This window comes from Panicum hallii, chromosome 5, assembly GCF_002211085.1.
Source record: "Panicum hallii strain FIL2 chromosome 5, PHallii_v3.1, whole genome shotgun sequence".
Classification (NCBI taxonomy): domain Eukaryota; kingdom Viridiplantae; phylum Streptophyta; class Magnoliopsida; order Poales; family Poaceae; genus Panicum; species Panicum hallii.
In genome coordinates, this window is record NC_038046.1 from 52665607 (window position 1) to 52692595 (window position 26989).

A 26989-nucleotide genomic window follows, 5' to 3' on the forward strand; every position below is an offset into this window, starting at 1 on the left:
GATCCGATGTAAAATGAGCATATTTTGGATGTTGCAAAAGGAAAACATCGATATTGCGAACAGAGTTTGTGCATGTTGCTGCTATCTATGTTCTATGAAATATGGTGCTATGTTGCGGCGGGAATTTTTCATCCCCAAATTGGATGGATTTTTAATATTGCAAGCAATGATTTTCGATATTGTATTAGTTAACTTTTAATGTTACAACGGAGCGTCCGGTGAAAATCTACCATCGGACGTCCGGACGCTAGTAACTCTGTATAATCTTTCATAAATATTTTGCTAGTACAATACTATATTTTCAACAAAAGTATACTTGATTTAGACTTTGGAGTCTACAGCCCAATTATTACTGTTCCTTGCTTCCACAAACCAAGTCCATGTAGAGGCAGCTCAGGGTCAGGGGAGCTTCCTGAGCGTGACCTGCGCGCCGTGCTCCGGCTTGAGCAGAGGGACGGAGATCGGCGCATGCGAGTAGGACGGCGAGAGCTCGAACGCGAAGCTTCGCAGGATCATGGCGAGCCCCATCTTGGCCTCCAGCAGCGCGAAGCTCTGGCCGACGCAGGTCCTCGGCCCCCCGCCGAACGAGAAGAACGCCGGCTGCCGGTCGCCGGAAGCCCTGGCGACCCCCTCCGCGAACCTCTCCGGTCTGAACTCGTCGGCGTCGGGCCCCCACGCGTCCCTGTCGTGGTGGATACATAGCAGCGGCAGCACCAGCACCACGCCCGCCGGGTACCTGACGCCGCCGAGCTCCATCGGCTTGTACGTCCGGCGGTGCACCGCCGGCAGTGGCGAGTATAGCCTCAGCACCTCGTACAGCACCATCGTCACCTGCGATTACGATTTCGATTACGGTTACAAGACGCCGAATCGACCAAGATCCGGGGCCTGCGCCGGCGAGCGAAATGGAAGCTCACGATTTTGAGGCGGCTGAGGCCGTCGTAATCCGGCGTCGTCCCGGCGCCGCCGATGACCCGGAGCACCTCCTCCCTGGCGCGGTCCTGCCACTCCGGGTGCATGGAGAGCACGATCATCGTCCACGTGAGCAGCACCGACGTGGTCTCCATGCCGGCGAAGTAGAACAGCTTGCACTCCCCGATCACGTCCTCCGTGGACATGCCGCCACCGGAGCCTTCGCCGTCGCCCCTGGAGTGCTCCATGTTGGACTCCAGCAGCAGCCCGAGGAGGTCGTCGCCGGCTCTCATCGCGCCCTCTCTCTTCGCGATGATCCCTCTCAGGATCCCCTCGATCTCTCGCGCGATCCGCTTCATCCGCCGGTTGATCCTTGTCGGCAGCATTCTACACGCACGCACGGGATGCATTGCCATTTGTCAAATCGATTTGCCGTGGTAATTGACGAGCAAAATGTACTACAAAGAAGAACTCACATGTAGCCCGGGATGTGTATCTTGTTGGCGACGAGCATGGCGAGCTTAACCTGCTCCTCCTGCAGCTCGAAGATCCTCCTGCCCTCGAGGTAGCTGCTGCCGAACGCCGCGCGGGAGATGACGTCCCCCGTCAGCCTCTGCATCTCCGGCCAGACGTCCACCTCGCGCGACGGCTCGCCGCCGCCCGCAGCCAGGCCCTCCCACCTTCTCACCAGGTCGGTGCAGCACGAGGCGAAGACCGGCAGCATGCGCTGAATGAAGGTTGAAGATGACCGATCAGATCCAGCAATCGATCGACGTGCTTCTGGTCATGCGCGCCGGCCGGCCAGCTGAGCTGCGGTTACCTTGAGCTTGTCGAGATGGAAGGCGGGTGTGATGATCCTCCGGTGCCTGGCCCACTTGTCGCCCTCGTGGGTGCTCACGCCGCTGTGCAGCAGCCGCTGGAGCTGCCCGAAGCCGACCTTCTCGAAGTGGCCGAACTTGTTGGACAGGACCTGCCGCACCAGCTCCGGCTCGGCGATGGTCACCTTCGGCACCGGCCCGGACCAGGTGACCGACGTCTTGCCTGCACTTGTCGCCAATCCATTTTCAAAGTAGTTTGCTTAATACTGTCTCTTTCTCAGCAATCATACACGTGCACGAATATAGTGGATGAAAGTGAAGTAGATAGAACGGATTTTCTCGGCGTGGCAAGACCGGCACATGGTGGACCGACGGTGACAGGCCGGCAACGGCGCGGCGGCGACAGCGAGAGAGATCGAGGAGAAAGCTGCTACGCACGTACCGTGCTCCGACATGGCGTGGTGGAAGAGAGGCACGGCCCTGGGCACGACGGCGTGGCAGCCCGGCGGCAGGGGCGGGCGGGACCTGGCCTCCCGGGCGAGCCGGTCGGCCAGCGGCGCGTCGCCGGCCAGCGGGCGGTACGCCGTGCCGCGGAGGCCCTGCGCCCGCAGCGCCCGGCCCAGGCGCCGCGGCCGCAGCCACGCCCACTCCGCCAGCGCGCGCGCGGCGCACCACGCGACGGCGAGGACGGCCGCGCACAGCAGCAGCGGCGCCTGCGCCTCCCACGATCCAGCTGCTGGCACGCTCGTCGCCATGGCTCGATCGGCTACCTGATCGATCGAGAAGCTAGGCTCGTGGTGGTGGCTCTGCAGCGGGAGGGGGGAATCTTATAGAGAGGCGGGCGCGTGGTGTTCTTCAGTTCCTCCCCGTCCTCATCCCACGCTGCCAGTGACGACTAATCTTTGCTCCGTGAAGAAGAGGAAATGAAACAGAAGCGGCGTGGCAGCAAGATCCGGTTGGTGCACTTGCAGGACCCGGGACCAGGATGTAGCTAGTAACACGCTGACCCGAGCTGATGTTGAGTTCTCCGTGAAGACAAAAGATATCATGTAGCAGCGACACTCTAAAATTTCGTCGCTTGGTCTCCACCCGTGGAGTCGCTTTCAGATCAGCGTTTCTCTGATGTCGATTGGCGTCTGCCGTTGACGTCTCCACTCGTACTAGTATGCTATCTGGCACTTGAGTCCTGTACGAATCCAGAACTATGAAAAGGAAACAAAATTAAAGAGACAAAAGAAAAGTTCCGACGAGATCCATCCCCACCTCAAATTTATTTTGGAAGAAAAATAACACGAAACTGGACCTCTTGGAGTTTGGCAGAAATTACACAGGTATGTCGGCTTCGCCTCCATGCAAACAGCTCCGACTTCCCTTTCTCGTGGGAAGGTGCCTCCTCCTCTTTCAATGGATTTCTCCGGAGAAAACTCTACCTAGGTTAATCTCGGCGGACGGCGGCGGCGTCGGCAGCGTGTGGCGTCGTATCCTCCCTGGTGGTGTCGCCTTGAAGTTCCTATATCATCTTGGTGGTGATAGGTTCAAGCAGGGTGTTTCGGCACTCATCTGCCAACATGGATTTCTTAACGTTAAGGTCATGCCCTGTTGTGCCACTCTTGGTCTGAGCTCACAGGGTGAAGCCGAAGCTGCTTGTCATGGGCTGCAGCGTTGGTGAAGTTGGAGCTGCTTGTCGTGGGTTGCAGCGTTGTTGGTCAATGACAACATGCTGTGGTGTTTGTTGCGCGTAGGTGGAGTTGTATATTGGAATTCTGTTATCCGCCGTCGTATCTTTTGATGGTATTTTTTTTTTAAGTTTGGATCTTCTAATGGTACAGATCCAATTTTTCCTCTTTTCTGTCGCAACACTTTTAGCTACTTGTATATCTATATGCAAACTTGGTGCGCATTGCTATGTACTCCAATGTCGAGAACATTCTAGGGCTTGTTTGTAACAAAAAAAAAGAGGAATGGAAGAAAACATATGAATAGGGAAAGAATAGAGGTGTAAAATAAAAAAAATTGGAAAACATCGGAATCTTTTAAGAATGGATGTTGGAACGTAGGAGTACTAGTGCCGTAGGAATTTAAGGAAGTGGTAAACACAGTTGCTTAGACTAAACAAATGGTAAACTCTCAATATGTTCTTTCCAAAAGTAACATGTATCAGTTAAACATTAGTAGCGTCTAGACAACCCCTTGCCATTGCTTCAAGAAAAACTTAGATATATGGAACCCACTTCATCAGTGATTGAATCAGTGAAACATTGTTCACTCTTATCTAGCATGCACCCGTCAGTGTACTGCTAAAGTGATGATACTTGAAAGCACTTTTCGAATTTTAGGCATCACTTCTACCGGTGCTCAAACACTCTGGGACAAGAGATGCCTAAAAAGATTTTCCTGACTTCGGCGCAAGAACGTGCACCGGTGCTTGCTGACTAAGGCCTTGTTTAGATTTCAAGTTTTTGCAACAGTGCTACTGTAACACTTTCGTTTGTATTTGACAAATTTTATTTAATTATGGACTAACTAGGCTCAAAAGATTCGTCTCGTGATGTACAATTAAACTGTGTAATTAGTTATTTTTTTTACATACATTTACTGCTCCATGCATGTGTCACAAAATTAATGTGATGGAGAGAGAGCGTAAAAAGTTGGAATTTAGAGGTGATCTAAACAACGTATAAAATATATTGCGGACGTTTGGAGGGAAGGAGAGAGGAGATGAGTTTGGAATTTTTAATTCTATTCTGGGTCCGAGGTATAGGAAGAGAGTGATGCTGCGCACTGCAGCGCATCACCTATGATATGACGTTTCAAGCATCACCAGTGAAGCTACTTTGGTAGGTTCGTTTCCTCCCTCTAAAGTTTAGACCCGTCACATCAAAAAAATCTTGCTATTTAGAAGTATTAAATAAAATCTGTTTATAAAACTTTTTGCATAGGTGGATGCTAATTCGCGAGACAAATTTAATGAGCCTAATTAATCCATAATTTGCCACAGTGATGCTACAGTAATCATCCGCTAATTATGGACTAATATACCTCATTAGATTCGTCTCGCGAATTAGTCTTAGGATTCTGCAATTAGTTTTGTAATTAGACTTTATTTAATACTTCTAAATAATAAGATTCTCTTTGATGTGACAACTCTAAATTTTAGACCCGGAAACCGAACACATCCTTTGTGCAATACGTAATGAACTAATCTCCATGGTCCCTCGGACTTCGTGATGAGAAAACCAAGAGGTGCTGCTGGATTCCTTTTTTTCCCTCCAAAACGGACACATGCTGAAACCTTTCCTCTGGAAACGGATTGATGAATCCTCCATTCCAAACACGCTGCAGTAGCTAAATCTATAGGTATAATTAGGGGTAGTTAAATCTTAAATTTTAATCTAAATAATCTAAGTACCGACCGTAAAATGGTCAGATTCTAATCTTATATAATTTTAATAATTTTAAGCTAAATTTATATAAGAGCCCAATTAGATTGTAAAAAGAGTACTATAGTTATGATCTGTTACCATCCTATGTATAATTCATTTGAAAATACTATGATCCAAACAAGTAGTGTGGGGTTACAAAACCTTTCCTCATCTATTTTCTATATGAATTTCACATGGGGAAAACAGTAGAAATTGTAGTTTTCACCTTAAAAACCGTTAGGAATTTCACAAAAAAAGGCAAGTAAAAGGAGTTGAAGCCGTGCTGTGTACCTCTAAATCCCTCACAAAATTGCTATTTGGTTCTATTTTTAATTTTCAAATAGCCGGTCCCATATCGAATCCTACCTGTCAACGACATTCCATAGTAGAAAAAAGGTAAATAAAGGAGCAGGATGAGCTGGCCGACAATGGCTCGTATCTACCCTTAGCTCGTGCATTTATTTTGTGCAAGTATACTTCGTTGAGTAGAACAAGCTGTCTCAAACTCTGATGAAGGAACCTGGTGGACTCTTCTTCTCGTCTCTCTGCAGCTCTCTCGTCTCCTTCGCCCCCACCACCTCCAGCCAGCCAGCGGAGAAAAAAGAAAGCAGGCGGGGAAGGGGGTGATTGGATTGGAGGCTTGGAGCTTGGAGCTGGCACCTGGCGGCACAAAGCACAGCAAAGCAAAGCACCCGATTCGATTCCTAGCCACCCGGCTTCTTTTTCCAACCGTCCTTCCATGGCTTTCTTGCTTGATCGATCTTGATTGCCCGCCTCAGCTCCTTCCCGCTCCTCTTCTCCTGACTTCTCGCTCTTGCCGGTGGCTGGAGGAGCCGAGGCTGAGCTGGCGGCCCGCCTACCGGCCGGCCGGCGTTGTGGTCGATCGGGCAGTCGGTTGGTAAGCAATTTCGCATGGCAATTTAGCCAGCGCGGCGATTGGTTGAGTCGTCTTCCACCATTGCGCCGGCAGCAGCCGGTGTTGCCTCGCCAGCAGCGGAAAGGCGCTTTCTTGGGCCATGGCGTGCGCGGCGGCGCACATGTTCGCCTACAACGCCACCCTCTGCGCCTGCGACCCCGGGTACTACCTCCGCGCCAACAGCAGCGGCGGCAACGGCAGCAACAGCTGCGTGTCGCTGCCGGGCGGCGGCGGGGGCGGCGGCGGGTTCGGCGACTGGCAGGTGGGGTCCGTGGGCGCGACCCGGAACCAGAGCTTCTACTTCCTGACCCCCGTCCTCTCCCTCGACGTCATCCGCCGCCTCACCCAGTCCCAGGCCGTCCTCCTCTGGGCCGCGCTCGCCGCGCTCCTCTCCTGGTTCGCCTTCTGCGCCGCCGCCAGGTTAGCCGGCCGGGACCCCGCCCGCCACAAGAAGCTCTTCGACGCCCGGTTCTGGATCAGCCGCCTCGACTGCATCTTCGACAACAACCACTACGCGGTCCGTGCGCCTAAAACCCACTGCTGCAACGTCTCATTAATTCCCTTCCTTTTTTTCACAATTTTCATCGCAAGATTTCATCTGTAACCAATTTCTTTCGAGTCTCGTGACTAACCGAGCATTTTTAATTCGCTTCCCTGCCTCTCTGCTGCTGTTTATTCTTTCCGGTCGGGACAATCAATTAGGAATTCCCCGCGCTCGCTTGGTTTGCTTCGCCGTCGCGTTTCGGGTTAATCCATCTTTGATTGCTTCGCCACTTTGTACACGCGTTTTGGACGCCTTGGGTTGCTTCGTTTCCATGGCACTGCTGTCGTTGGATTTCTTGGAAATTCCCCTTCCTTTCTGGGTCAACTTGACCTCTCCATTTTTTCTTGCCCTTGACGTTCATATGTGGGTCATGACCCTGCTTTACCTTCCAACCACACGCACATTACTCACATAGTCACATTACACACAATCGCGTCAGAACTCATCACATGGAACATTTATCTTATTTATTTCTTGCGAAATTCCCTCTTGTTTTTCTCCACTGAAAGTTGTATTATTGTAACTTCTGGAAAACCAGGATGATCAGCAAGTACTGAAGAAAAGGAAAACAGAGCTGGGTGGCACGTTCTCGGTGGCTACCTTGATACTCTTCCTCGGACTAGTCACCGTGTAAGTGATGTTCATAATTTTTCATATTGGCATTAGCTGTTCCTTGGTGTTTGGCACTAAAGCTCATGGATTACTCTTTGCTTGATTGTCACAGGCTGCTGTATCAAGCCATCAAAAGACGCAATGTCGAAGTACATCGAGTTAAACCAGCTAATGCTCCGGATCTGCTGAACTTTGTGAATGATCTCGAGTTTCACATAACCACAGTCTCAAGCATGTCCTGCGCTCAAGCAGTCGCACCTTCTACAATAGCAATGGGAACTCCTGGGTTTATGGACTTCAGGGTGCAGCCTCTGTCAACACTCTTGACCTACAGTTGCCAGAACACGAGCGATGGGCCATCTATTACACTTAAGTGCAATGGCTGCCGAATCCCTCCAAGAGACCACTATGTATCCTGGCAGTTTGTTGACCTTCCAAGGCAACCAGCTACCGCTGTTGCCTTCCAGTTCAATCTGACTGCAAAGCAACATGGAGATAACAGTGACGTCAGCTTTGTGAGTGGTACTATAAGCTCCAACAATTTCGTTGATGACAAGCTGAAGACTTTCAGAGGGCGAGACTCCAATGTGCTCAAGATTCAATTGTTTCCTCAAATATACAACAACCATCATGGCTTGAAGCTCTTACAGCCACTCCTTCAGGACTTCACTCAAGGTTCTACCTTTTCAGATGTGAGCAGCTTAAATGCTTCCCTGCAGAACCCTATCGATGGAGTGATAAATACTACACTCTACATAAGTTATCTTTCTGACTATATCGTGGAGATCAACAATGAAAATGTGTTAGGCCCAGGTGAGCATCTCATGAAGCCAAGCCTCACCTTTTTTGTGTATATATTGCATAATTTACGGTGCTGGTCTATGGAACAGAAATGTGTTTTATTTCTCAATGACAACATACAAATCATGATATCAGTGTAACTAGAGATCACATTACTACATACCTCAGAGTCTTGATTGTTTAGATGTAGACAATGCCGTGTACTGTTGATCTAGCTGTTCGAAGTATTTAGTTCATGTATTTATAGTTTGGCATGTAGAAAATTTCGTTCCAAATTGTTATTGGTCTCGTTAGTAGAGGAATAGTGCATAGCTTTCTGAAATTCACTCAATCCTGAACATGGTATTGTAACTCATCGATTATTGCTTCTCCAGCTCTGAAAAAACTTTACCCAAGAGCACAATTCAGATCGTTTCTGCAGGTTTATTTGTCCAGAAGCACGTTTTAGGTCAATTCCATAGGTTGATTCCCTATGACCTTGAAATTAAAGCAACCATAAAGCATAATGAAGCAATAGACAAAACCTTTGCGTCCTCACAGTTATACACTTGTTTGGTAATCATGTGGGCCCATATGAAAATGTTGTCTCAAGCGCCCAACAGAAATCACTACCATCATACAAGTTATGAAGTAGAATTTGAGCTAATGATATGTGTACTTCCACTTTATTTTTCTTGCATCTAATGATAGCTGTTACCTGCAGTTAGTATAATTGCAAGTATTGGTGGCCTGTATGCCTTCAGTGTGGCAATTTTTCTGTGCCTTATGGCTCAAGTAAGTTGTCCTACGTGTATTTATGGTTATATTGTGTCAATACTTTGCATCATTTTCATTTGTCAGTGAAACTAGACATATCACGTTACAATTTTGCCTACAATATTGATATGAAATTTGATTTCTTTAAATTCCATTTTTACCATGTAGTGGTTCATTTCAGATTCATCGATACAAGTATTTGCTATTACTGTTCACATAGTTACACCTCACAATACTTCTGACCCTTTGTGACACTAAGGAATAACAATGCATTTTCTGTGCATTAGCGTAGATAATGATTTAGCATGCAACCATGTGCATGATTAACAAGTTGACATTTCAGTGCGAAGGTAGGATAAAGAAGCTCCGTCATGAGGACACCAGAATGCTGAAAATTCTGAGCAAACAACGTGCTCAGCGAAATTGGAACAAGGTAAAGTACATCTTGATCAAAGGATGAGCATTATATCTACCTGACGCCTGCTTGATCAATAAGCCATATTGATCTCGCTACTAACAGGTGCGGAAGTTTGTCATGTACACCTGGGGTCCTAGCAACTTGGATCCAACTGATAGAAGTGGCAAGTGGCCTGAAGGTTCAGTGATGGATTCCCTCCACGGATCCTTCCACAAGAGAAGAAAACCTATTAGAAGAGGAACCTCCAACGGAAGCAAACCCAAGAAGCCTGCTGATATGGTACAGTGTTTCTTCTTCTTCAGTAGATCTTCATATATCAGGCATTTAGTGCAGTTGAACATGTTTGCACCAGTTATGTACTTTGTGCAGCTTAGGAACGTTCATTTCTTCTCCCATTCAATTTGCTTAATGCTGCTCATGCTACACTTTTTAGAGTTTCCTTGAGGAATAAATTTGTGCAATGGTACTGCCGCAGGCAATTGAAATCGAAAGAGTTGGAGAGATACAGAAGCCAAGCAGTTCTAGATAGCCTTGATGGATGGAGGTTCTGTTTGCAATGGTTCATTTTAATTGTAATGCTTTAACTCATACACACAGCTGTTTCTGCATAGATAGGTCCTATCCATTTGCATAATCCTGAATGAAACCTTTTTTGTGCTGCTGCAGCATCTGTGATCACTAGCGACGGTTCCGACACGACCATGCTCCGGGAGAGGGGTTGTCTATATCAAGAACGTAGTTAGAGACAAGTGGCAATTGTACAGAGTGAGGTTGCAGGGCTGTAGCATCAGGGTTGGGGATGCTGCTGGTTAGGAAGAGAGAGATTGGGAATTGCATTGCCGTTTTAAGTTGGAGCTAGCTGCTTCAGAGGTCTGTGTGTCCTTTTTGATTTCTTAGACGGGATTGCTATTCTTTTATTGAGTTGTAGATGTTGATTGGTGATTATCCACGTCTGTATTTGATTGAAGCACTTCCTTTCATCTCCCTTGATGTCAATTTGCAATTTCGAAATGAGGAAGAGAAGAGTAAACACGGCTCTTATTCTTTTTTTATTTATGCAATGGATAATTAATTGTTTTGTTTCTTTCAATAATTGACTGGTGCATTCTGTGAATGTTGATGGGTTCAGTGTTTTTAGCCGCACATTTTGCTGCTTAATGGCACAGTTTGAATGTGAGAAAAAGATTCATATTATTCATATTTGTATTTTTCAAAATTAATTTTCTCTGGACAAACATTTCATTGTACTCCTTTAGGCTTTAGGGAAGTATTTCATAATTACGGAGTTCTTTTCATTTCAAAACCGAGTACAAACAGCAGGGCAACATTGTGTATTGTGTTTTCTTTTGAGAGGCCTTTCTTGCCCCCTTTTTTTTTAGATGGGTATAACGCCCGGTTCCATAGCCAACCCAACAACCAAGTACGAACAAAACGAGTTGAGAAAGCCACCCAATTAGGATGGGCCCCTGATAAAAAACAGTTAGGACGGGCCCCATTGTCTTCGGAGAAACCGGCTGGGCTTAAAGGCCCAGAACCCACCCACGGGCTGCGGTTATGAGATGCATGGGCCGACCATCGGTGTCCGTCCAGCAGATGAGCGGACAGCCGTCGGATCCGAAACCCTAGCCCGGGAGGCATTCCCCTATTAAAACCCGCCTCTCTCACCCGTCGCGAGCCGAGTCTGCGCTAGGGTTTCCTCGCTCCCCGCCGCCGCCGCTTCCTCGCCGCAGCAGCCGCGCGTCCCTCCCTCGTTCTCGGCCATGGCGGAGGTGGAGCAGCAGCAGCAGCAGGATGTGAAGCTCTTCAACCGCTGGACCTTCGACGATGTCCAGGTACGCGAATGGCTCCTCTCCCCTGCCGCTTCGATTCCTAGCCTCCTCCTGCTGCTGCTAGCGGTGGATTGAAGTGTCTCCTTGGGAGCGCCAGGTGAATGACATCTCGCTGAACGACTACCTGGCGGTGTCGTCGACGAAGCACGCAACGTACCTGCCGCACACCGCGGGGCGCTACTCGAAGAAGCGGTTCCGCAAGGCGCAGTGCCCCATCGTCGAGCGCCTCACCAACTCGCTCATGATGCACGGCCGCAACAACGGCAAGAAGGTCATGGCCGTCCGCATCATCAAGCACACCCTGGAGATCATTCACCTGCTCACCGACGCCAACCCCATCCAGGTCGTCGTCGACGCGATCATCAACAGGTACCATTTGGCTCTCTTGCCTTCACTCCCTCTGATTCGTCGTGCCTGGCCCCTTAGTCTGACAACTGCTGGACTGTGGTGTGACTTTCTGTTTGTTCTTTTATTGGACTTTGATGTCATCAAATTATAACTAGTTTCCTGGCTCTATTTAGTTATTTGATAACTTAGTTGCATGATGGTTCTAGTCAGTTAGTTGATTGTCTCTGGTAGCATGATCTAGGACACATGCCGAGCTGTTGAAATTCAAAATGAAGAGTCTAGTGCTACTAGTGCGTGACATGGAGAGTAGTCAACTGATAGTTGATTAATTTGATGATTCACTTAATTGTTGCCTATCAAAATGCCAATCTATTGCCTTGTGTATCATCTCAGTATTTTTCAGCCTTTTGTTATGGTACTTGTTAATTGGTCTGGCATTGTTAATTTTTTGTTAAGGCTGTTTAGCTATCAGACGTTTGGAGAGTTGGGTGACATGTTTGGTTTTGAGATTTCAAACTAACATTGCTTGCTGCTTTTGTCTCGCAGTGGGCCTCGTGAGGATGCTACCCGTATTGGTTCTGCTGGTGTTGTGAGGAGGCAGGCTGTGGATATCTCGCCCCTGAGGAGGGTGAACCAGGCCATCTACCTCCTAACCACTGGTGCCCGGGAGAGTGCTTTCAGGAACATCAAGACCATTGCTGAATGCCTTGCGGATGAGTTGATCAATGCTGCTAAGGGCTCATCCAACAGGTATATAAACTGTCTTGACTTCATTTTTGTTTTCTTGTTTCCTATCTTCAAGTTTTGAGTCAACCCATGCAATCTGAATCTGTGCTCATTTGTGACTATTCTTGTTGCAGCTACGCCATCAAGAAGAAGGATGAGATCGAGCGTGTTGCCAAGGCCAACCGTTGAGTGGAGCTTGTGTATCTTGGTGCAATGGAGCTCTTGTTATGTCGTTCGCAGTTGTTTTGGTTCTTGTTTTACCTGATGTTTAGACATTTTGAGACCTAGCTGAGGTTTTGCTTTGAATGAACAATGAAAATCGCTGAGATATGTAGTTTGGGGGCAGAAATGCCAGGTGCCTGATTTATTGAACACCAGATCTTGTTCTTATATGTCTGAACTCTTTGATGCATGCGAGAGCTGGTGAATGTTTTTGTGATGGCAAACTGCTTGAGGGTTTAGATGTCTGCAGCTACACTCGTAATGTTTTGCTCTTGTTTTGCCCATTTGCATGTTCTCTGTTTTGGGTCTGTTCTAGGCTTACGGCAATCATATCTGTGGTTGAATTGTGTGGATGATATTGGTTGATAATGTTGGGTGTTTTGTGAATGATGCGAGTTCTGCAGCTGTACTGGTAAAGGCGTGATTCTCGATCTATGTATATTCGTTTGAAGCTACTGATAATCCACCGAACTTTGCTTTCCAAGACTGGAGGTACAACAGCAAAATTGTGTCGATTTCAAGAAAATTCGCAATGTAATTTGGTTTGAAGCAAGTGAAGCATCTCAGCAAATTCTGAAGCTGTCCCATGCTCATGCTGTGAGTCGGAGGTTTTGGCAGTCCGTTAACAAGAAGATTGGCTCTAGTTGGTTTGAAGCAAGAGTGTGTGTGGGCAGATGGTGAGATTCGTGTCCATGATAGTTCGAAGGACTTCTGAAGAAATGGATAGTGCCCCGGGCTTCTTCCAAACATTAAACTTGCCAGATCCTGAAGCTAAATTGTTCTGTCGCAACGTGAAACCTGTTCTTGTTTTCAAGTGTAATTGTCACGCTCCTAGTTATTGTATACGTCGTCACACTTCTATCAATAACTTTTACATGTCAACTTACATGGTACTTCACCAAATGCTCTGGTGATACTGCATGATGGTATATCATTCTTCCCCTAATTTAACCCGAAAATAACACGAAGCCTACCTGCTAGCATGTGCTCCAGAGCATTTGCCTAAACTATGATTCATCTACAAAAAGTTGATGCATACCCATGATGTGAACCTAACCTATGATACAATGACATTCGGATTGGTGCCTAACACAAATACTTCTTTGAGTATCAGATAATTGTACTATGAAAATAGATAATTTCTACACCATGCACGAAATATATAGTAACAAGTGGTTGGAATCGATGCATTACATAACTCGTAAGCTTGTAGAAGTTCATGGGGCTCAGGGTAGCGGCAAGAGGAATGAAGATGACAAAAGCAATGGCAAAAATGGCACAAGGAAATTAGAGCCCCTCTTAATGATAAAACCCAAAATAATTCCATGGACCATGGATACTGTTCCATCATTCCATGAACACCCATTGTGCTGATGCCGTGGCTTCTTTGTCAAAGTTCATTAGGTTTTTAACAATGGAAAGTCCATTGTCTTTTCTTTCTTGATTTCCAAGACAGCCGGTCAGGTTCCTCGCTCACGTGTCCGTGCCTCCGTGGCCACCAGCAACAACAGTAGAAGCATGCCCCTTCCCTCCGGTGCCCGCATGGCCCACGACTGCCTCTCGCCCCGTCCCGATCAGCCACCGCAGCCGCATCGCATCGCGTCCGTCCATCCACGCACCAAGGGCGCCCGCGCCCGCGGCCCGACTCGAGCCGGACCAGCCAGCTAGCTGACCCGACCGCGCACGAACCCTAGCTATCTGAGAGCTGCGACCCTTGCCCCCCTTCGGAGCTGCTGGTCTGGATCCCCCTCCTCCATCTCCGCCTCCCTCGCGGGTCCCGGCGCAAGGCACGGCAAAGGCGGCGGCGGCGGCCACAGGGGCAGCGCGCGCGCTCCGGCAGTGAGCGGCCATGGTGCTCGGCAAGGTCGCCATCGTCATCGGCTCCGGTACGCGGCCCGCCCTCCGCGCGGGGGATCCCCCCCCCCCCCGCCCCCGCTTCCTTCGGCGTCCTCCCTGCCCTTGCTCTTTCGATTCGGGGGGGGGGGGGGAGTCTAGGGTTCCTCGGGTTCGCTCTTGCTTCGGCCCCGCGGCGGCACGAGGAGAGTGCCTTTTGGGGGGACTCGCCTCCTTGCTTGCAATCGAACCGATTGGGTCGCTCCCCGGTTCAGATTAAGCTAGGCACTGCAGCAGCACTCTGGTGTACCGTATCGGCATGCTCTCTTCAATTAGTAGTTCGTGGGTGTACCTCCGTGCGACGCGAGCTAGCAGCCACCACAGATTAAAGCCTTTCTGTTTCTTTTGATTGATTTGCAAACGACTAGGAGTACCTGATTGATTGGTTGAGAAGAAGCAAGCTGATGCATCGTCGCGGAGGCGACGCTGACAGACATTGTTGCAAGCTATACCACTGTTGCAGCTAGATTGAGTGCTTCAGTGACACACTGACACACCATCTCGCTTGCCTCTTGCAGGGATCGTTGGAACAGTACTGACGGGCGGTGAGTCCAGCCTTCCGGACTTCAGGGATGTAATCTCCGGTGCTTTCAAGGTGTCGTCACCCTCCTCCCTATCCCTCCACATTCCTCATTATGATTTAGCGTCTTCCTCCCCTCCTTACGGCCAGCTTGCCTTATCACCTATTTCCATCTCTCATCTTTAGTTCATGACCAAGGGCGCAAAGAAAGGCAAGGACGGGCCATCTACCAGCAGTCCGCATACTGCTCAGTTGTTGACTCAGGTTTTTTTGCATGCCAGTTTCTGCTCTTTCTATGATTGAACACCAGTTGCATGTATCCAGTACTCATCAATACAAATGCTTCAGGTCAATTATCTCAGAGAAGAGCTGCAGATGCTGTCGAAATCAAATCATGTTGCTATTGTCACCGTCGACGGTAGACCTGGTTAGTTCATACCGTGCTTTTATCTTCTACATGCTATGGTCTTTTACCTGCTGACCTTTTAACTTAGTAAGAATCGGTACTGCATCTTAGAATTTTTGTTTTCGTCGCAGAATGCTTGGTGGTTTATTTCAGGAACAGTTGAATATGCATCATTTAGTTTTCAAGTAACTTCATTGACTTTTGTCCAATAATAGCAAAAATTTTCTTTTGCAGGCCCTGGCGCATATGGTATAACAGCTGTTGTTATCGGAGCTATTGGCTATTTATTCATTAGATGGAAGGTACACATTTTGTTTTTATTTGGCGAAAGGATACGATTGCTAACAAATATTTTTAAATAAATTTGAATTAGATCGTCTTGCAGGCTGCAATTTTTGTTCTTATCGTTTCAAGCCAATGCAACTCCTACTGTGCCATTTGATATTCTGCCATTGTCAATTCCATCAGAGCTAACTCGATGATTACAGGGGTGGAAACTTTCTGATATGATGTTTGTGACAAAGCGTGGCTTATCTGATGCTTGCAATGTAGTGGGGAAACAAGTGGATCAGGTTTCAGAAAGTGTTCATGTAAGTTTCTTCCATCTTTCACGGTAACATTACTATTAGACCTTAAGTTCTGAGATGCGTATTGTACTGATCTGCATATATTATTCATACCCCTTGAGCTAAGTACTATACAAATTTATGAAAAAAATTGTTATCTGTATTTATTTGGTCACCTAAAGTAAAAAATATACACCTCATTACATTAAAGTCTTTTCAATCAAAACACCAAAGGACCTTCAAGGTCCTTATAAACCGTTCCTACAATGGTTGTTTCCTATATTGTTATGCTTTCTTATGATTCCATACCTTATATTTGTATTCCCAATGTATCCATATATGTGGCACATTTGATCCGTGCGCTCAAGCACACATCATCTATTATCTAGGCAGTCATTTTTCAAGTGGAAGTTGACCACCACACCCTCTGCATTAAAAAAGGTAGTAAAATATTATTGGTTGGCTTAACATGAGAAATTTGGGAAGTGTGCTTATGAGAGTGCTTAAGTATGGGAGTATGCTTAATTTTTTCAGCTTTGTTAAATTATCTATGTGTGCATATCTCCATCATAGTTTTTGATATATGCAAATTCTAATTCTTTGACTAAGTGCCTATGCTCTATGTTGAACGGAAAGAGGGAAACAAAACCAATAAGAAAAAGAAAGATATCTAGGCTTCACAGGATATGCCTCCAGTCATTAAACTAATTTTGTTTTATGGTATCGTCATCATCTAGATGTTATGACTCTTACTGTTGCAACCAGAACTAACTTATGTGAAATATTCTGATCAGGCTGCAAAGAGACATCTGGCTGGAAGAATTGATCGTGTAGATTGTAGTTTAGATGAATGTCAAGAAATTACAGAAGCCACAAGGAAAGAGGTTTGGAACTTACCTTTATATTATGCATTTTATCATGATTTGGTGTAATTTAATGGAGACCGATACAAAATTGTTTCATAGGTTACAATCATCCATGGGGATCTAAGTGCCTTCCAGAAGGAAATGGAAACAGTTCATCTTGTAGTTCGAAGTCTGGTAGGTATATTATACCTTTTTGTTCGAGATGATTGATTCACTCGTACTGCTATGTTCAAACTGATTACCTGTTGTGTTGCAGGAGACAAAACTTGGACGCCTAGCTTATACTCAGGTAAGTAGATTTTTACACTACTTCACCTATTTTTCTCCCTGTGACTCATATATGTTTCTAATCTCTTACTGTAATGTCTTAGGATCGCACAACTCGCGGAATATATGACTTGTGCGAATTCACTAAAAGATTGGAGCAGAGCCCGAAAGCTGATACTCGTCAGGCAAGTCAACAGAGTGTACCTGATTCACTGCTTACTGACCTCATATCTCTTGTAATCCCATACTGTACAACTTCATTTAAATGAAAATGTATGAAGGTGGCCATTTTTGCTCAGATTCAGGGTGATACCATGCATTTTAGTTAATTTGGCAACTATCTTGTTTCATCCTTGTTGATTGCTATTCATACGATTTTCAGGTTACATCATCAACTCCTCGTCCTGCTATTGAATCTTCAGAGAGAGTTGCTAAGGTAAAATTACTGAGGTACCTTCTTACAGTTTTTAATAATTTGGATCCTCACTGATTGATCCTTTGTTTTGTTATCATAGACTGTTTCTTTGCCCCCAGCTTTGGAACCAGAGTCTCCTCCAGCCCAGTCACCTAGACCAGAGGCACCTAAGGTCAGATTTGTTTTTTTGTTTGAGAATACAATTGACCTGGCTTGTTTCATCTGATATAATTTGCTTTTGTAGGTTGTGCGCTCTACAACCATGTCAGCATCAGGACTTAATATGCTAGTTGGAACTACAATGCCACCTAAAAGAGTAAGACCATGATCAACTAAGGCGCGTTGTGATTCTATTTAATTCTGCTCATGATCTGTTCTGTCTAATGATCACTGTGCACATTGATAAGACATTACTAGTTGTCTATATGCAAATGGTGCTTAGCGTAGTTGCATATACTCGAGAGCACATTAAAGACAATTGCGTGTTATGTATTGTGATTATATGTTTTGGTTGTAGCACTGCTCAACTAAGTGCACCATATTTGTCGTCATCTTCCGAACTCTGTAGCAAAGTAACTATAAACCTACTCCGATTCTGCTTTGTTGCCACATACTGTAGTAGTGTATTTGCACTTTGTCATTACATTTCAATCACAAAATGAAAAAATTTAGTAATAAATAACATGCTGAAACTACTAGGTTTAAGGATTCATTAGACACAATAATAGCTATAAGATAATGTACTGTAGGTTTATTTGTAGAGATATTGTGTGCAATCTGATGGTACTAATTTGCATTAGTGCAGTGATAGAAAGAGGAGTTACAGTCCCCCAAAAAAAAAGAAAGAGGAGTTGCAATTTATTTGCCTATACTCCAAACTTGCAGCATAAGTTATGTACTCTTTACTTGTGCAGGATCACCAGGGTGTTGTTAGCAGATCAAGTTCTATGAAGGAAGGGTCCTCTGAGTTACCAAGTGGTGCGCCAAGCGCAGCAGAACCGAGCCCCAGGAGATCTGGTAGTTCAACCCTGTTTGGAGGGTTTGGCTTTCTAAGGAGCTACACCAGCTGAGACATATGTGCTCAGATAGGTAGCTTTCTTATCCAAAGAAGACTTCAGCTTGAGCTGTATACGTAGGTAGTAGAAAATAGGGCAGTTGCCAAAAGTACAGCACCATTTTCCTATTGGGAATTGCGAATTTTGTAGGAACTAATACCTCGCAGAGCAACGCCTCGATGCCAAGAACTACATCGCTGTTTAAATTATACTGTTGATCTAGATGCTGGAAGAGAAACATCGTGCCTTGTGGATGGGAGGGGCTGTATATTGCGGTGGATTTTGATGTAATTACCGGTGACAGTACTACCTGAATACATTTTGGGTTGGGTGCACTTGCAACTAAATTTTTTTGCTTTGCTACCTGCTGGCTGTTGCTTGGACTTGGGTAGCATGCGACGCGAGCTGCATCGGTATTTGCAGTTGCAACCATATCTGGATGCAAGAGCACCATGCATATATGGTATCTATGCTTTAGGGCAAAGCCAATAAAATAAATGTTTCAGATATTCATAAGTTGTGTTTGTTCCTTTGCTGACTACAGTTATGGATGATGTCCTTATGTCAGTTGTCTATATATGTATCTGTATAAGCAAGGCATGCATGAGGAGGCAGAAGTATAGCTGCAAGCTTGCCCACATTCAAACGCGCAGGATCGGATCAAGACACCTCCCGGTCCAGATGATATTCATGTCCATGTGGTTCGGATATCTGCCTTGGTTCTTGATGCAAGGCATGCATCATCCTATAAAAAACTCGATGACTATTTCATGCGTTCGCATATATTTTTAACAGGAAGATAATATCATTACGAACCTACCAAAAATTTGTTTCATGCCAAATGGAGTTAGATTGATTTTTCCATATATTTTACAAGTTATTGAATTTCTGGGCACCAAACCGTTAGCTCGTGCTGTTCATCCGGCATATTTTCGTCGCCCCAACTGACGAAGTTAAAGATTTTCATCGCTCATTCGGCGAAAATAGAATTTTGTATTTCCAACAGATGAAAACCTGGTGTTCCTACTCCTGGCAAAGTTATATTTCTGAAACTTCCTAGATTCGAAGAATATTTTTGTGATTGCTGTATGGTGATATCCACAGGTTAGAAGTTACATTTTAGATTCAGATCCATCAGGGGCTCCGTCGGAGAAGCTAGTGGCCTCACTGGGAGCGTCGGCTTGGGCTTGGGTGGCAATCGCAGAGCCTCATCCAGGTCGGCCTCCATGGAAGGAAGCCTCGGCTGGCGCCTCGCTGCTCAGCGACCTCAGCAGCAGCAACACATAGTTACGGTCGCTTCTGTACAAGAGTACTCAACGCCAAACAAGAAAAAGGAAGCATGCATGTGGAGGTGACCTAGCTACCACGAACACGTATATATCCTATATAATGCAATGTTTATATATAGTGCACTGTATAGTCACCGCCTGCATACCCGATGTCACCAATAATGAATGAATCTACGAGCCAGCTTTTATATCTAGCAAGATCGCCAAACACAATCACCAAAACAGCATTAATCAACTGAGGAAAAAGTAGAGCCTGCGTTCGAGGTGTACTTATCTATTTTAGCATATTGTCCAAGTATAAAACAGGTTGCTCAAATATAGTATGAGAGAGATAATGCAGAACATACAATTAGACTTGCCTCAAACTCTCACGAGTCTATGCCTGCAAGTTCAGAGACATTTTTTTGCTTCTAGACATTTTTGCTCTGCAAGCCTTCTAAATTGTTGCTCACCCACTGAGATCTATCCAAACTTTTTGTCTGAGATTCAGCCATTATGTGATTCACCAGGTAATACTCTTCACATACAGTGGAGGAAACAGCATAAATAAAGAAGCGCTCAATCTCTGGGGCATCTTCATTTGTACACCACTTGCAAGCTGAACCATCTCTGCTCTCTGTATGTTTTCATCTGTGTTTTAACAGTGAATGGACCATTAAAACAAAAACCAGGAAATATACTCTTGTGAGCAACTGATGAAGAAAATAGCTGGCAAACACCTAGTTTCACACTGACATTTCTAGGTTGCTAAGGTGGCAACTCAGCTTTAGACAGAAACAATATAATCATAAATATAGCGTTTTCGTAGATTACTACAAAAGGAGAGCTAATTACAAATGCAACACCAAGGAAACTGAAAAAATTATCTGATATAATTGTATATTCAACTGTAAATTTGTTCTAGTCGCCAAAGTCCAGCACGGCAGCACCCTATTTTCTTGCCAGCTTTTAGCTTACTAAAGCGATTAACATGGCTGAGAAACAATTAGGCACATTACAAAAAAAACATACCTTCACATCACAACCAGCTGTTGACGATGCCACGGTCAGCTTGCACGGCTCCCTTTCTCCCTTGGTAGGTTAGAATGACACAGACAGAGTACTGGTATTAGATAACAATACAGTTTCTGATCAGCTACGCCTACACCACTCATGCTTGTGAACAACAATGGCACGGAGTACCATAAGTAAGAACAGCTTACGTGCAGAAGTCCAATTACATCAGAGGCTCAATATCAGCCTTGAGAAATTGCAATAGCACTGCACAGTTGAACAATGGAGCCATCACGCCACGTCAAGCATTTCAAACACAACACACAGCACTTTTCCAGTTAGTCATCAGCCAGCATATACTTAAATTAGACATTCTACAGCTATACACAAACATGAACACCAATCCACGATGCATAACAAATTAAATACAAAACAAGGGTACAAAGTACAGACAACCAGCTGATGCATCATGCAGCTTGTACACGCACATCACATGCAAAGTCAGACAACACCAGAACATGATACAACAAAAGCTATTACATGACAACAGCGAGTTAAACAGAGTTCGACACAACAAGTTACGCCTCTACAAGACAAATATCAGAATAACAATCAGTTCACAATCTCAGCCAACAATACGCCTACAGTTACTACACTCACGATAGATGGAGCCTGAATCTGTCCATCTAACCTATGACCCTTCAGCCTTGACCAGTGCAGAACTTGGTGCATCCTTGGCAGCAGGTGAGTACTGGAGCCAGTCTTTCGCACAGACAAGTGCCTCCACAATCTCAGGACGAAGAGAGCTTCTATAGTCATCGAGCATGTGACTTCCTGTTCCAGCAGTGAATATGGAGCTGCCACTGCTTACCATGGACATTGGAATAGCCAAGATATCACGGGCCATTTTAGAGAGGGTTGGAAATTTGACTGTGTTAAGCTTCCACCAGTTCAGAATATCAAACTCCTGCATACGTGGAGTGAGTGATTCATCCAGGTACTGTTCCAGTTCAGATTTTGAGGGTTGGCTACTCTGGATCTCAGAAAGGTACATATCGAAGTCTAGAAGCCCATCACCAGTGGAACCAGGAGCTCCTTGACTGTTATTTGCATTGGCTGGCCCATTATTCGCTTCACCTTGCTCAGCATAGGCTGGGGTCAGTGGGAGTGGCTGAGCGACATATTCCTTATACAGCTCATGCACAGCATCATTGACCACCTTAACATACTTTTCAACCTCAGCCCCATAAATCTTGGAGTAACTGAACTCAACAAGCTTCATCTTGAAACGTGGATCCATGACGACAGCAATGGCTAGCACAAGGCTGCAATCTTTCCAGTACTTGTCAAACCTCTCATGCATATCTTTGGCGATGCTACTGAAAACGGGATCTTCATGTCCTGTGCCATTTGATAGTTCTAGCTGAAGTTTCCAGGCTTCATGGAAGAAAAGGTTTGAAGTTGGGTTTGTTGATGCCATGATGCTATGCGCAGAGTCATATAGCAGTTTCAGGTAAGTACAGGCAGCCTCAACTTTCTTCCAATCCTCTCCTGAAGGAGCTTCATTGTAGTTATCATCACAGGTCTCAAGTGTAGTGAAAGCCTGCTTATAATCCAAGGCAGCCAGTAACATCAGATAAGTGGTGTTCCACTGGGTTGTGACATCCAGACAGAGGGTCTTCGTACTGGGAATCTCCAGCTGCAGAGCAATCTCAGCAAACTTCTCTTCACGGGCAGAAGAGGCTTTTATGAATTTTATGCTTTCACGGATATTGTAGATAACACCGTGAATTGAAGCAATGACGTCTTGTGCGACAGCATTAAGGATGTGGGCATAGCACCTCACAACAAACAGCTGTCCCTTAAGCATGAGATTGTTCTTGTTGGAGAGATAATCCCTCAGATTTGCACTGTAGATGTCATGTGAGGAACATTCATTATCCAATGTGATGGTAAATAGTTTGTCCTTCATATTCCAGTCAGAAAGGGTCATGCTAATCGCTTCACTAAGTGCATTCTCTGAATGAGGAGATGACACCATCATGAAACTAAGCATTCTTCGGTGTACTTTCCACTCAGAGTCGATAAACTGCCCTGCAAGTGAAACATAGCCAAGAGTCTGACTCGTAGTCCACAATCCTATGGTGAGGCTGATCCTTCCAGGCATAGTGTTGAATGCTTGAAGCAGATTCACTTTTTCTTTCTGATAAACAGCATACACCTCTCCTTCCATCGTATCAACATCCACAATCTTGAAACGTGGCTGCAGGCTCTCAATAAAAGTTCCGAATGCCGGCTGTTGAACAATGTGAAGCGGGTAGTCATGCTGAATGATCATCTTCGCCAGGTAGGAGCAACTGCGGTCTTGATCAAAAGCAGCATTTGCATAACCAGTATATCTGTATCGTCTCTTGGTTCGCCGCTCCACAGTTCCCTCACCATCATTGTCAGTACCTCCTGCTGAAGGCAGTGCCAGCCTCTGCTCTTGATTCTTTATCTTAGGACAAGAACCCAAGGTGATGTGCCTCTTGAGATGGCTAGTCCCAGCAATCTTTGAGCCAGAGCTGTAAGCAAAGGTTTGCTTACAGAGATTGCAGCATGCCCGTGTGGCCCCTCCAGCGACTTCTTCAATAGTGAAGTGCTCCCATACCAAGGACTTCTTTCTTCTCCGTCTGATTCCAGTCCGAGGGGTCGTTTCCTCAGCAACGACCAACTCATTTCCTTGTACGAAATCATCATCATGGGCCAGCTCATCACCTTGATTGATTTCTTCGCCTTGTATCAACTCATCAGCTTGAGCCATATCTTCAGTATGGACCAATTCATCTGCTTGGACGGCCTCATCATTGAGAGCAACCTCATTTTCTTGGGCCACCTGAGTGTCATTGGCGGTTTCCTCAGCCATGCCGATAGGCTAGAAGCTGAACCCGTGAAGTCTGTCAGATATATAGCATGGTAAAATCAGGACATCGTCAAAATGCTAAAATGGTAGCAAAATAAACTTCAATACATTAATATTAGTGAAACAGATCAATATACTCACAACATGACAAATAGATCGTAATTTCACAATATAAAGATCTAGTCAAATGCAAGCAATATTTTACACATGTATCAATATAGTGTGTATCAATGCACAGCCTCCTAGAGATCCAACAGAATCTAGCCCAAGCGCGTGCAATTCTATGAACTCAAAAGCAAAAAGTAATTATAACGTGACAGAGAGATGATCCGGAGCAAGAGAGGAAGGGAACACATCCGAGTTTGCGAGTGGAGGGGAGAGTTTACAGGATGTGGTAGGTGGTGGCTTAGATCCGGAATCCGGACTAGCTTCGCAGAGCAGCGAGCAGGTGTGTTAGATCTTGTTTGTTGTCGATGGAACCCAAGAATGCCTGTCAATTCAAAATGAACAGAACAAATAAAATCATGAGAGGTATAATTTCATCACATCAGATCACTTGATAGTTTCAAGGATAAACTTAAATGGAACTAATCGGTCATGTAAATTCTCAAAGTTGTCATGACAAACTACACAAGACATCAGATATTTTGCATATTTATAATGATAGGTTCCGTTGTTTACAGCAGCAGTAAGCCAGTAACCAACAATAAATTTACAAGACAGGATTCAGAGACCACCTGAATGCAATTTTTTTTCCAAAAGCTATACGATAATTGTATTATATAAGTAAACTAGATAATATAAAGATGGCTTTTTTCAATCACTAAAACATAGGACAGTACATGTAAGAATCGGATTATGTTGCACATATGGAACATTGCAAGCAATATTTTACACATGTATCAATAAAGCATTAGAAATGCAATGGAAAAGCGGACACACAATGTCAACGAACCAGGCAAAGCAAAAGGCTTAATGCACATGGTTGAATATGCGCAAGAGCCGCATGTTGTAACAGAAAGCACATACAAGCCCGAAGGATAGCACCTTGGTAGAACGACAGGGACTTTGCACACAAGTAGCTGAAGAACAAAATGCCTCCACCTCATGTACTGTAGCCTTTAGGGGGAAAAAAACAGAACCATGCTCATCTCATCCTTTGCACAACCAGTGGTGGTGGTACTGGTACTAACTTCCTAGCATCGAACCTAGCTGGGCTATCGGACACTGGACTCATCTCAACCATTGAAGCATGACCACCATCGGCCAGGCACAAGATTCACAAAGATACTGTAGACACGGTATCATTAGCTCCAGCTGCTCTACTCAAAACCTATGGATATCTCGACAGAATTTCAGCTTCGAGCGCCATAAAGTGTGGTAGTACTTACTCTCTACCTCAATATCTAAACCAAGACAACACCCGTATACTGCAGGTAGGTTACATTTCACCTCAACAAAGAAGTCAAACGGCCAATCTAAGCCACGCGAAACCCAGAGTAAATCCCCCCTTGCGAAACGAAAAGGCCACCGAATTTCCGTGTCCCCCAGATTCCCCCGAAGGAAAAGAAGAAGTAATCGGAGCACTCAAAAGCCCAGAGAGAAAATTAGTTTCCGCGAAAATTCGCGCCAGATCTAGACCCATTTCCCCGGAACCCGCTCAGCGGAGCCCTCGCGCCCCTGCAGATCCGACGAACCGAGCGCGCCAACACACACCAGCTCGAACTGGAACCACCAGATCCAAACCCCGAACGCAGAAATTCTTGGGCCGGATTTAGGAGAAGAGGATGTGGGAGCGGAGGAGGTGAAAGGGGGGATTTGGGAGTTTGGGGGCTTACGTACGCGGAGGAGCAGAAGCGCAGCGGGGGGGCGAGGCGATCCACCAAACCGGAGGCTTTTGGCGGACTGGCTGGCGGGCGGTGCAGCAGGATTAAGGCTCGGCCCAAGAAGAACGAAGGCCGAGCGCGCAAACCCTAGCTAGATCTTTGGTTGGTTTGGGGGAAAGACGGGGAGGAGCGGAGGGGTGACGGTGAGAGAGAGTGAGAGAGAGAGATTAACCGGAGGGGCCTGCGGGTGCGGGGATCGAATGGGCTCGCGGCCCACGGTGATGGGCTCAGCTGGCGCGCGCGTGACGCTGGCGGCGGGCCAGGTGGGGGCCTCCCCGCGCTGGCTGGGTGCTTTTTTGCTTTTTGTGCGGGCGGTTTCTTGTCTTTTTGGTGGTGGCCAACTGGGAATTTTTTTAAAAAGGGGGTTAAAAATTTAAATTTGAAAAACGGGTGCCGATTTGCAAAATTTTCAAAAAATGGGTACCTCCCGCCCATCCAACTGCCGGGAGGTGCCAAATCTTTTTCCAGACCCCTCCCGAGAGTCTCTTCGTGAATAAGAAATTTTTTTTATTCATGAAGAGGCCCCTCCCGCGGCGGCAAAGGCATCCCGGCGGGCGGTGCTCGAATTTATGTCTTTCTTATTTTTTATTCAAATTTATGTTTTACAAATTATTTAGAATTTATACTTTTTTCAAATACAAGATTTATTCGTCATACTCTTTTGTATACATATAAAATTTTAGTTCAATTTTACGAAGAAAATTACGGTAACTAAAACTCGTCTAAAGATGCTTAAGCGATAATATTTTGCAACGTAAAATCCAAATATTATGATAGTACAATACATCAAGCCAGTAAAAATAAAATAGTATGATACAAAAAACAGTTTAAATATACAGAGTCCACCGAATCAGAAGTATCTACTCCGCCTGTCCCGGTCCTCGCGCTCTCTTGTTCCTCCCCTCTAGTCTTAGGCCGTCGGCGTATGTGCCCCTCCGAGTACATGAGTGCATCTGGAGCATGGTGAGGATGAGGCGGAGGAGGCGCCGGCGTGAACGGGTCATCCTGGGTCTGTGGAAGTGGAGCGTCATACATCTAGGAGGGGCCAATAATGTCTGGCCCGGTGTCGCCGCCTCCAACTCCGACAAACTGATGCAGCCGCCATCCCAGTCCGGCACACCGAACAGAACACCGTGTGCCGGAGCTCCCATCGACCACGCATGCTGAGTAAAGCCTTGAGAATACGGATCAGCTGGCGTCGAACCCGGCGGGAGAGACGTTCCTGAAGCATAGGCGCCAAACGTCTGAGGTTCCATTCCTGCAAGAGGAGGCCCCATTGCCATCGAGTGCATCACTATAAAAACAAACGAAATTAGTCATGTAAATCAAAATTGATCGAAATGGCAATTGTAAAGGACTTACAGCTCGAACACGCGGCAGTACCGCTGGACGCTGCGTGCGGTGCTGCAGAGGTCGATGGGCCAGCTGTGTACACGTGGGCGGACGCATGAGATGAACTGGAGGCCCCCACGTCGTCTCTGCTGCAACACGTTAGTGCTCGTAGCGCTCGCGCAAGTTATCATGAATACGACGAAAGCTCTCTTTGTACTGTGCCTCCGGTACACATACTCCACGGTCAAACAACATGATCTGAGATGCAGCTTCAA

The 26989-nt window shown here is 46.0% G+C and overlaps 5 protein-coding genes across 12 annotated transcripts; 3 read left to right on the forward strand and 2 right to left on the reverse strand.

The window, feature by feature from the left end:
• Nucleotides 1–178: 178 nt before the first annotated feature.
• LOC112891543 (cytochrome P450 72A14-like) lies at nt 179–2725 on the reverse strand. The gene is made up of 5 exons (XM_025958433.1): nt 2173–2725; nt 1733–1953; nt 1389–1639; nt 918–1299; nt 179–831 (listed from the first exon to the last, which is right to left on the reverse strand). Exons 1-5 carry the CDS (start codon nt 2483–2485, stop codon nt 400–402), a joined length of 1599 nt encoding a protein of 532 aa, XP_025814218.1. The 5' UTR covers nt 2486–2725; the 3' UTR covers nt 179–399.
• Nucleotides 2726–5589: 2864 nt separating this feature from the next.
• LOC112891364 lies at nt 5590–10251 on the forward strand. 4 transcript variants are annotated; one of them, XR_003228540.1, is made up of 8 exons: nt 5590–6585; nt 7151–7242; nt 7337–8037; nt 8729–8799; nt 9125–9214; nt 9302–9478; nt 9633–9743; nt 9866–10251. XR_003228540.1 is itself a non-coding variant. In XM_025958203.1 (8 exons), exons 1-7 carry the CDS (start codon nt 6169–6171, stop codon nt 9726–9728), a joined length of 1602 nt encoding a protein of 533 aa, XP_025813988.1. In that variant the 5' UTR covers nt 5591–6168; the 3' UTR covers nt 9729–9743; nt 9866–10251. The 4 variants fall into 4 exon arrangements, 3 of the variants coding, with proteins under 3 accessions (XP_025813989.1, XP_025813988.1, XP_025813987.1); XM_025958203.1 differs by having other exon boundaries at nt 5591–6585; nt 9675–9743; XM_025958202.1 differs by having other exon boundaries at nt 5595–6585; nt 9675–9771.
• Nucleotides 10252–10861: 610 nt separating this feature from the next.
• Nucleotides 10862–12548, forward strand: LOC112895682 (40S ribosomal protein S5-like). The gene is made up of 4 exons (XM_025963668.1): nt 10862–11031; nt 11126–11397; nt 11923–12126; nt 12237–12548. The coding sequence occupies exons 1-4, from the start codon at nt 10960–10962 to the stop codon at nt 12289–12291; spliced, it is 603 nt and encodes a 200-aa protein (XP_025819453.1). The 5' UTR covers nt 10862–10959; the 3' UTR covers nt 12292–12548.
• Nucleotides 12549–13986: 1438 nt separating this feature from the next.
• On the forward strand, nt 13987–18675 carry LOC112894929. 2 transcript variants are annotated; one of them, XM_025962777.1, is made up of 15 exons: nt 13987–14210; nt 14736–14812; nt 14924–15001; nt 15086–15164; nt 15378–15445; nt 15632–15733; nt 16504–16593; nt 16675–16749; nt 16832–16864; nt 16947–17027; nt 17225–17278; nt 17358–17429; nt 17502–17573; nt 18172–18346; nt 18463–18675. In XM_025962777.1, exons 1-14 carry the CDS (start codon nt 14174–14176, stop codon nt 18325–18327), a joined length of 1074 nt encoding a protein of 357 aa, XP_025818562.1. In that variant the 5' UTR covers nt 13987–14173; the 3' UTR covers nt 18328–18346; nt 18463–18675. The 2 variants fall into 2 exon arrangements, with proteins under 2 accessions (XP_025818562.1, XP_025818561.1); XM_025962776.1 differs by having other exon boundaries at nt 13989–14210; nt 18172–18675.
• Nucleotides 18676–20987: 2312 nt separating this feature from the next.
• On the reverse strand, nt 20988–25529 carry LOC112893429 (zinc finger BED domain-containing protein RICESLEEPER 2-like). 4 transcript variants are annotated; one of them, XM_025960752.1, is made up of 3 exons: nt 25339–25529; nt 23883–23986; nt 20988–23530 (listed from the first exon to the last, which is right to left on the reverse strand). In XM_025960752.1, exon 3 carries the CDS (start codon nt 23497–23499, stop codon nt 21286–21288), a length of 2214 nt encoding a protein of 737 aa, XP_025816537.1. In that variant the 5' UTR covers nt 23500–23530; nt 23883–23986; nt 25339–25529; the 3' UTR covers nt 20988–21285. The 4 variants fall into 4 exon arrangements, with proteins under 4 accessions (XP_025816537.1, XP_025816538.1, XP_025816540.1 ...); XM_025960753.1 differs by having other exon boundaries at nt 25335–25529; XM_025960755.1 differs by lacking the exon at nt 25339–25529 and adding an exon at nt 24544–25322.
• Nucleotides 25530–26989: the final 1460 nt, after the last annotated feature.

What these genes read in the sequence shown, in the direction of transcription:
- LOC112891543 (XM_025958433.1), bottom strand. Translation starts at nt 2,485, where the DNA reads ATGGCGACGAGCGTGCCAGCAGCTGGATCGTGGGAGGCGCAGGCGCCG. An exon ending in TCCATCTCGACAAGCTCAAG is followed by an intron (nt 1,640 to 1,732) that starts GTAACCGCAGCT and finishes ACCTTCATTCAG; the next exon opens with CGCATGCTGCCGGTCTTCGC. An exon ending in GCCTCAGCCGCCTCAAAATC is followed by an intron (nt 832 to 917) that starts GTGAGCTTCCAT and finishes TCGTAATCGCAG; the next exon opens with GTGACGATGGTGCTGTACGA.
- LOC112895682 (XM_025963668.1), top strand. Translation starts at nt 10,960, where the DNA reads ATGGCGGAGGTGGAGCAGCAGCAGCAGCAGGATGTGAAGCTCTTCAAC. An exon ending in GTCGACGCGATCATCAACAG is followed by an intron (nt 11,398 to 11,922) that starts GTACCATTTGGC and finishes TTTGTCTCGCAG; the next exon opens with TGGGCCTCGTGAGGATGCTA. An exon ending in GCTAAGGGCTCATCCAACAG is followed by an intron (nt 12,127 to 12,236) that starts GTATATAAACTG and finishes TTCTTGTTGCAG; the next exon opens with CTACGCCATCAAGAAGAAGG.
- LOC112891364 (XM_025958203.1), top strand. Translation starts at nt 6,169, where the DNA reads ATGGCGTGCGCGGCGGCGCACATGTTCGCCTACAACGCCACCCTCTGC. An exon ending in TGAAAATGTGTTAGGCCCAG is followed by an intron (nt 8,038 to 8,728) that starts GTGAGCATCTCA and finishes TGTTACCTGCAG; the next exon opens with TTAGTATAATTGCAAGTATT. An exon ending in CCAAGAAGCCTGCTGATATG is followed by an intron (nt 9,479 to 9,674) that starts GTACAGTGTTTC and finishes GTACTGCCGCAG; the next exon opens with GCAATTGAAATCGAAAGAGT.
- LOC112894929 (XM_025962777.1), top strand. Translation starts at nt 14,174, where the DNA reads ATGGTGCTCGGCAAGGTCGCCATCGTCATCGGCTCCG. An exon ending in CGCCATCGTCATCGGCTCCG is followed by an intron (nt 14,211 to 14,735) that starts GTACGCGGCCCG and finishes TGCCTCTTGCAG; the next exon opens with GGATCGTTGGAACAGTACTG. An exon ending in ATCTTGTAGTTCGAAGTCTG is followed by an intron (nt 16,750 to 16,831) that starts GTAGGTATATTA and finishes GTTGTGTTGCAG; the next exon opens with GAGACAAAACTTGGACGCCT.
- LOC112893429 (XM_025960752.1), bottom strand. Translation starts at nt 23,499, where the DNA reads ATGGCTGAGGAAACCGCCAATGACACTCAGGTGGCCCAAGAAAATGAG.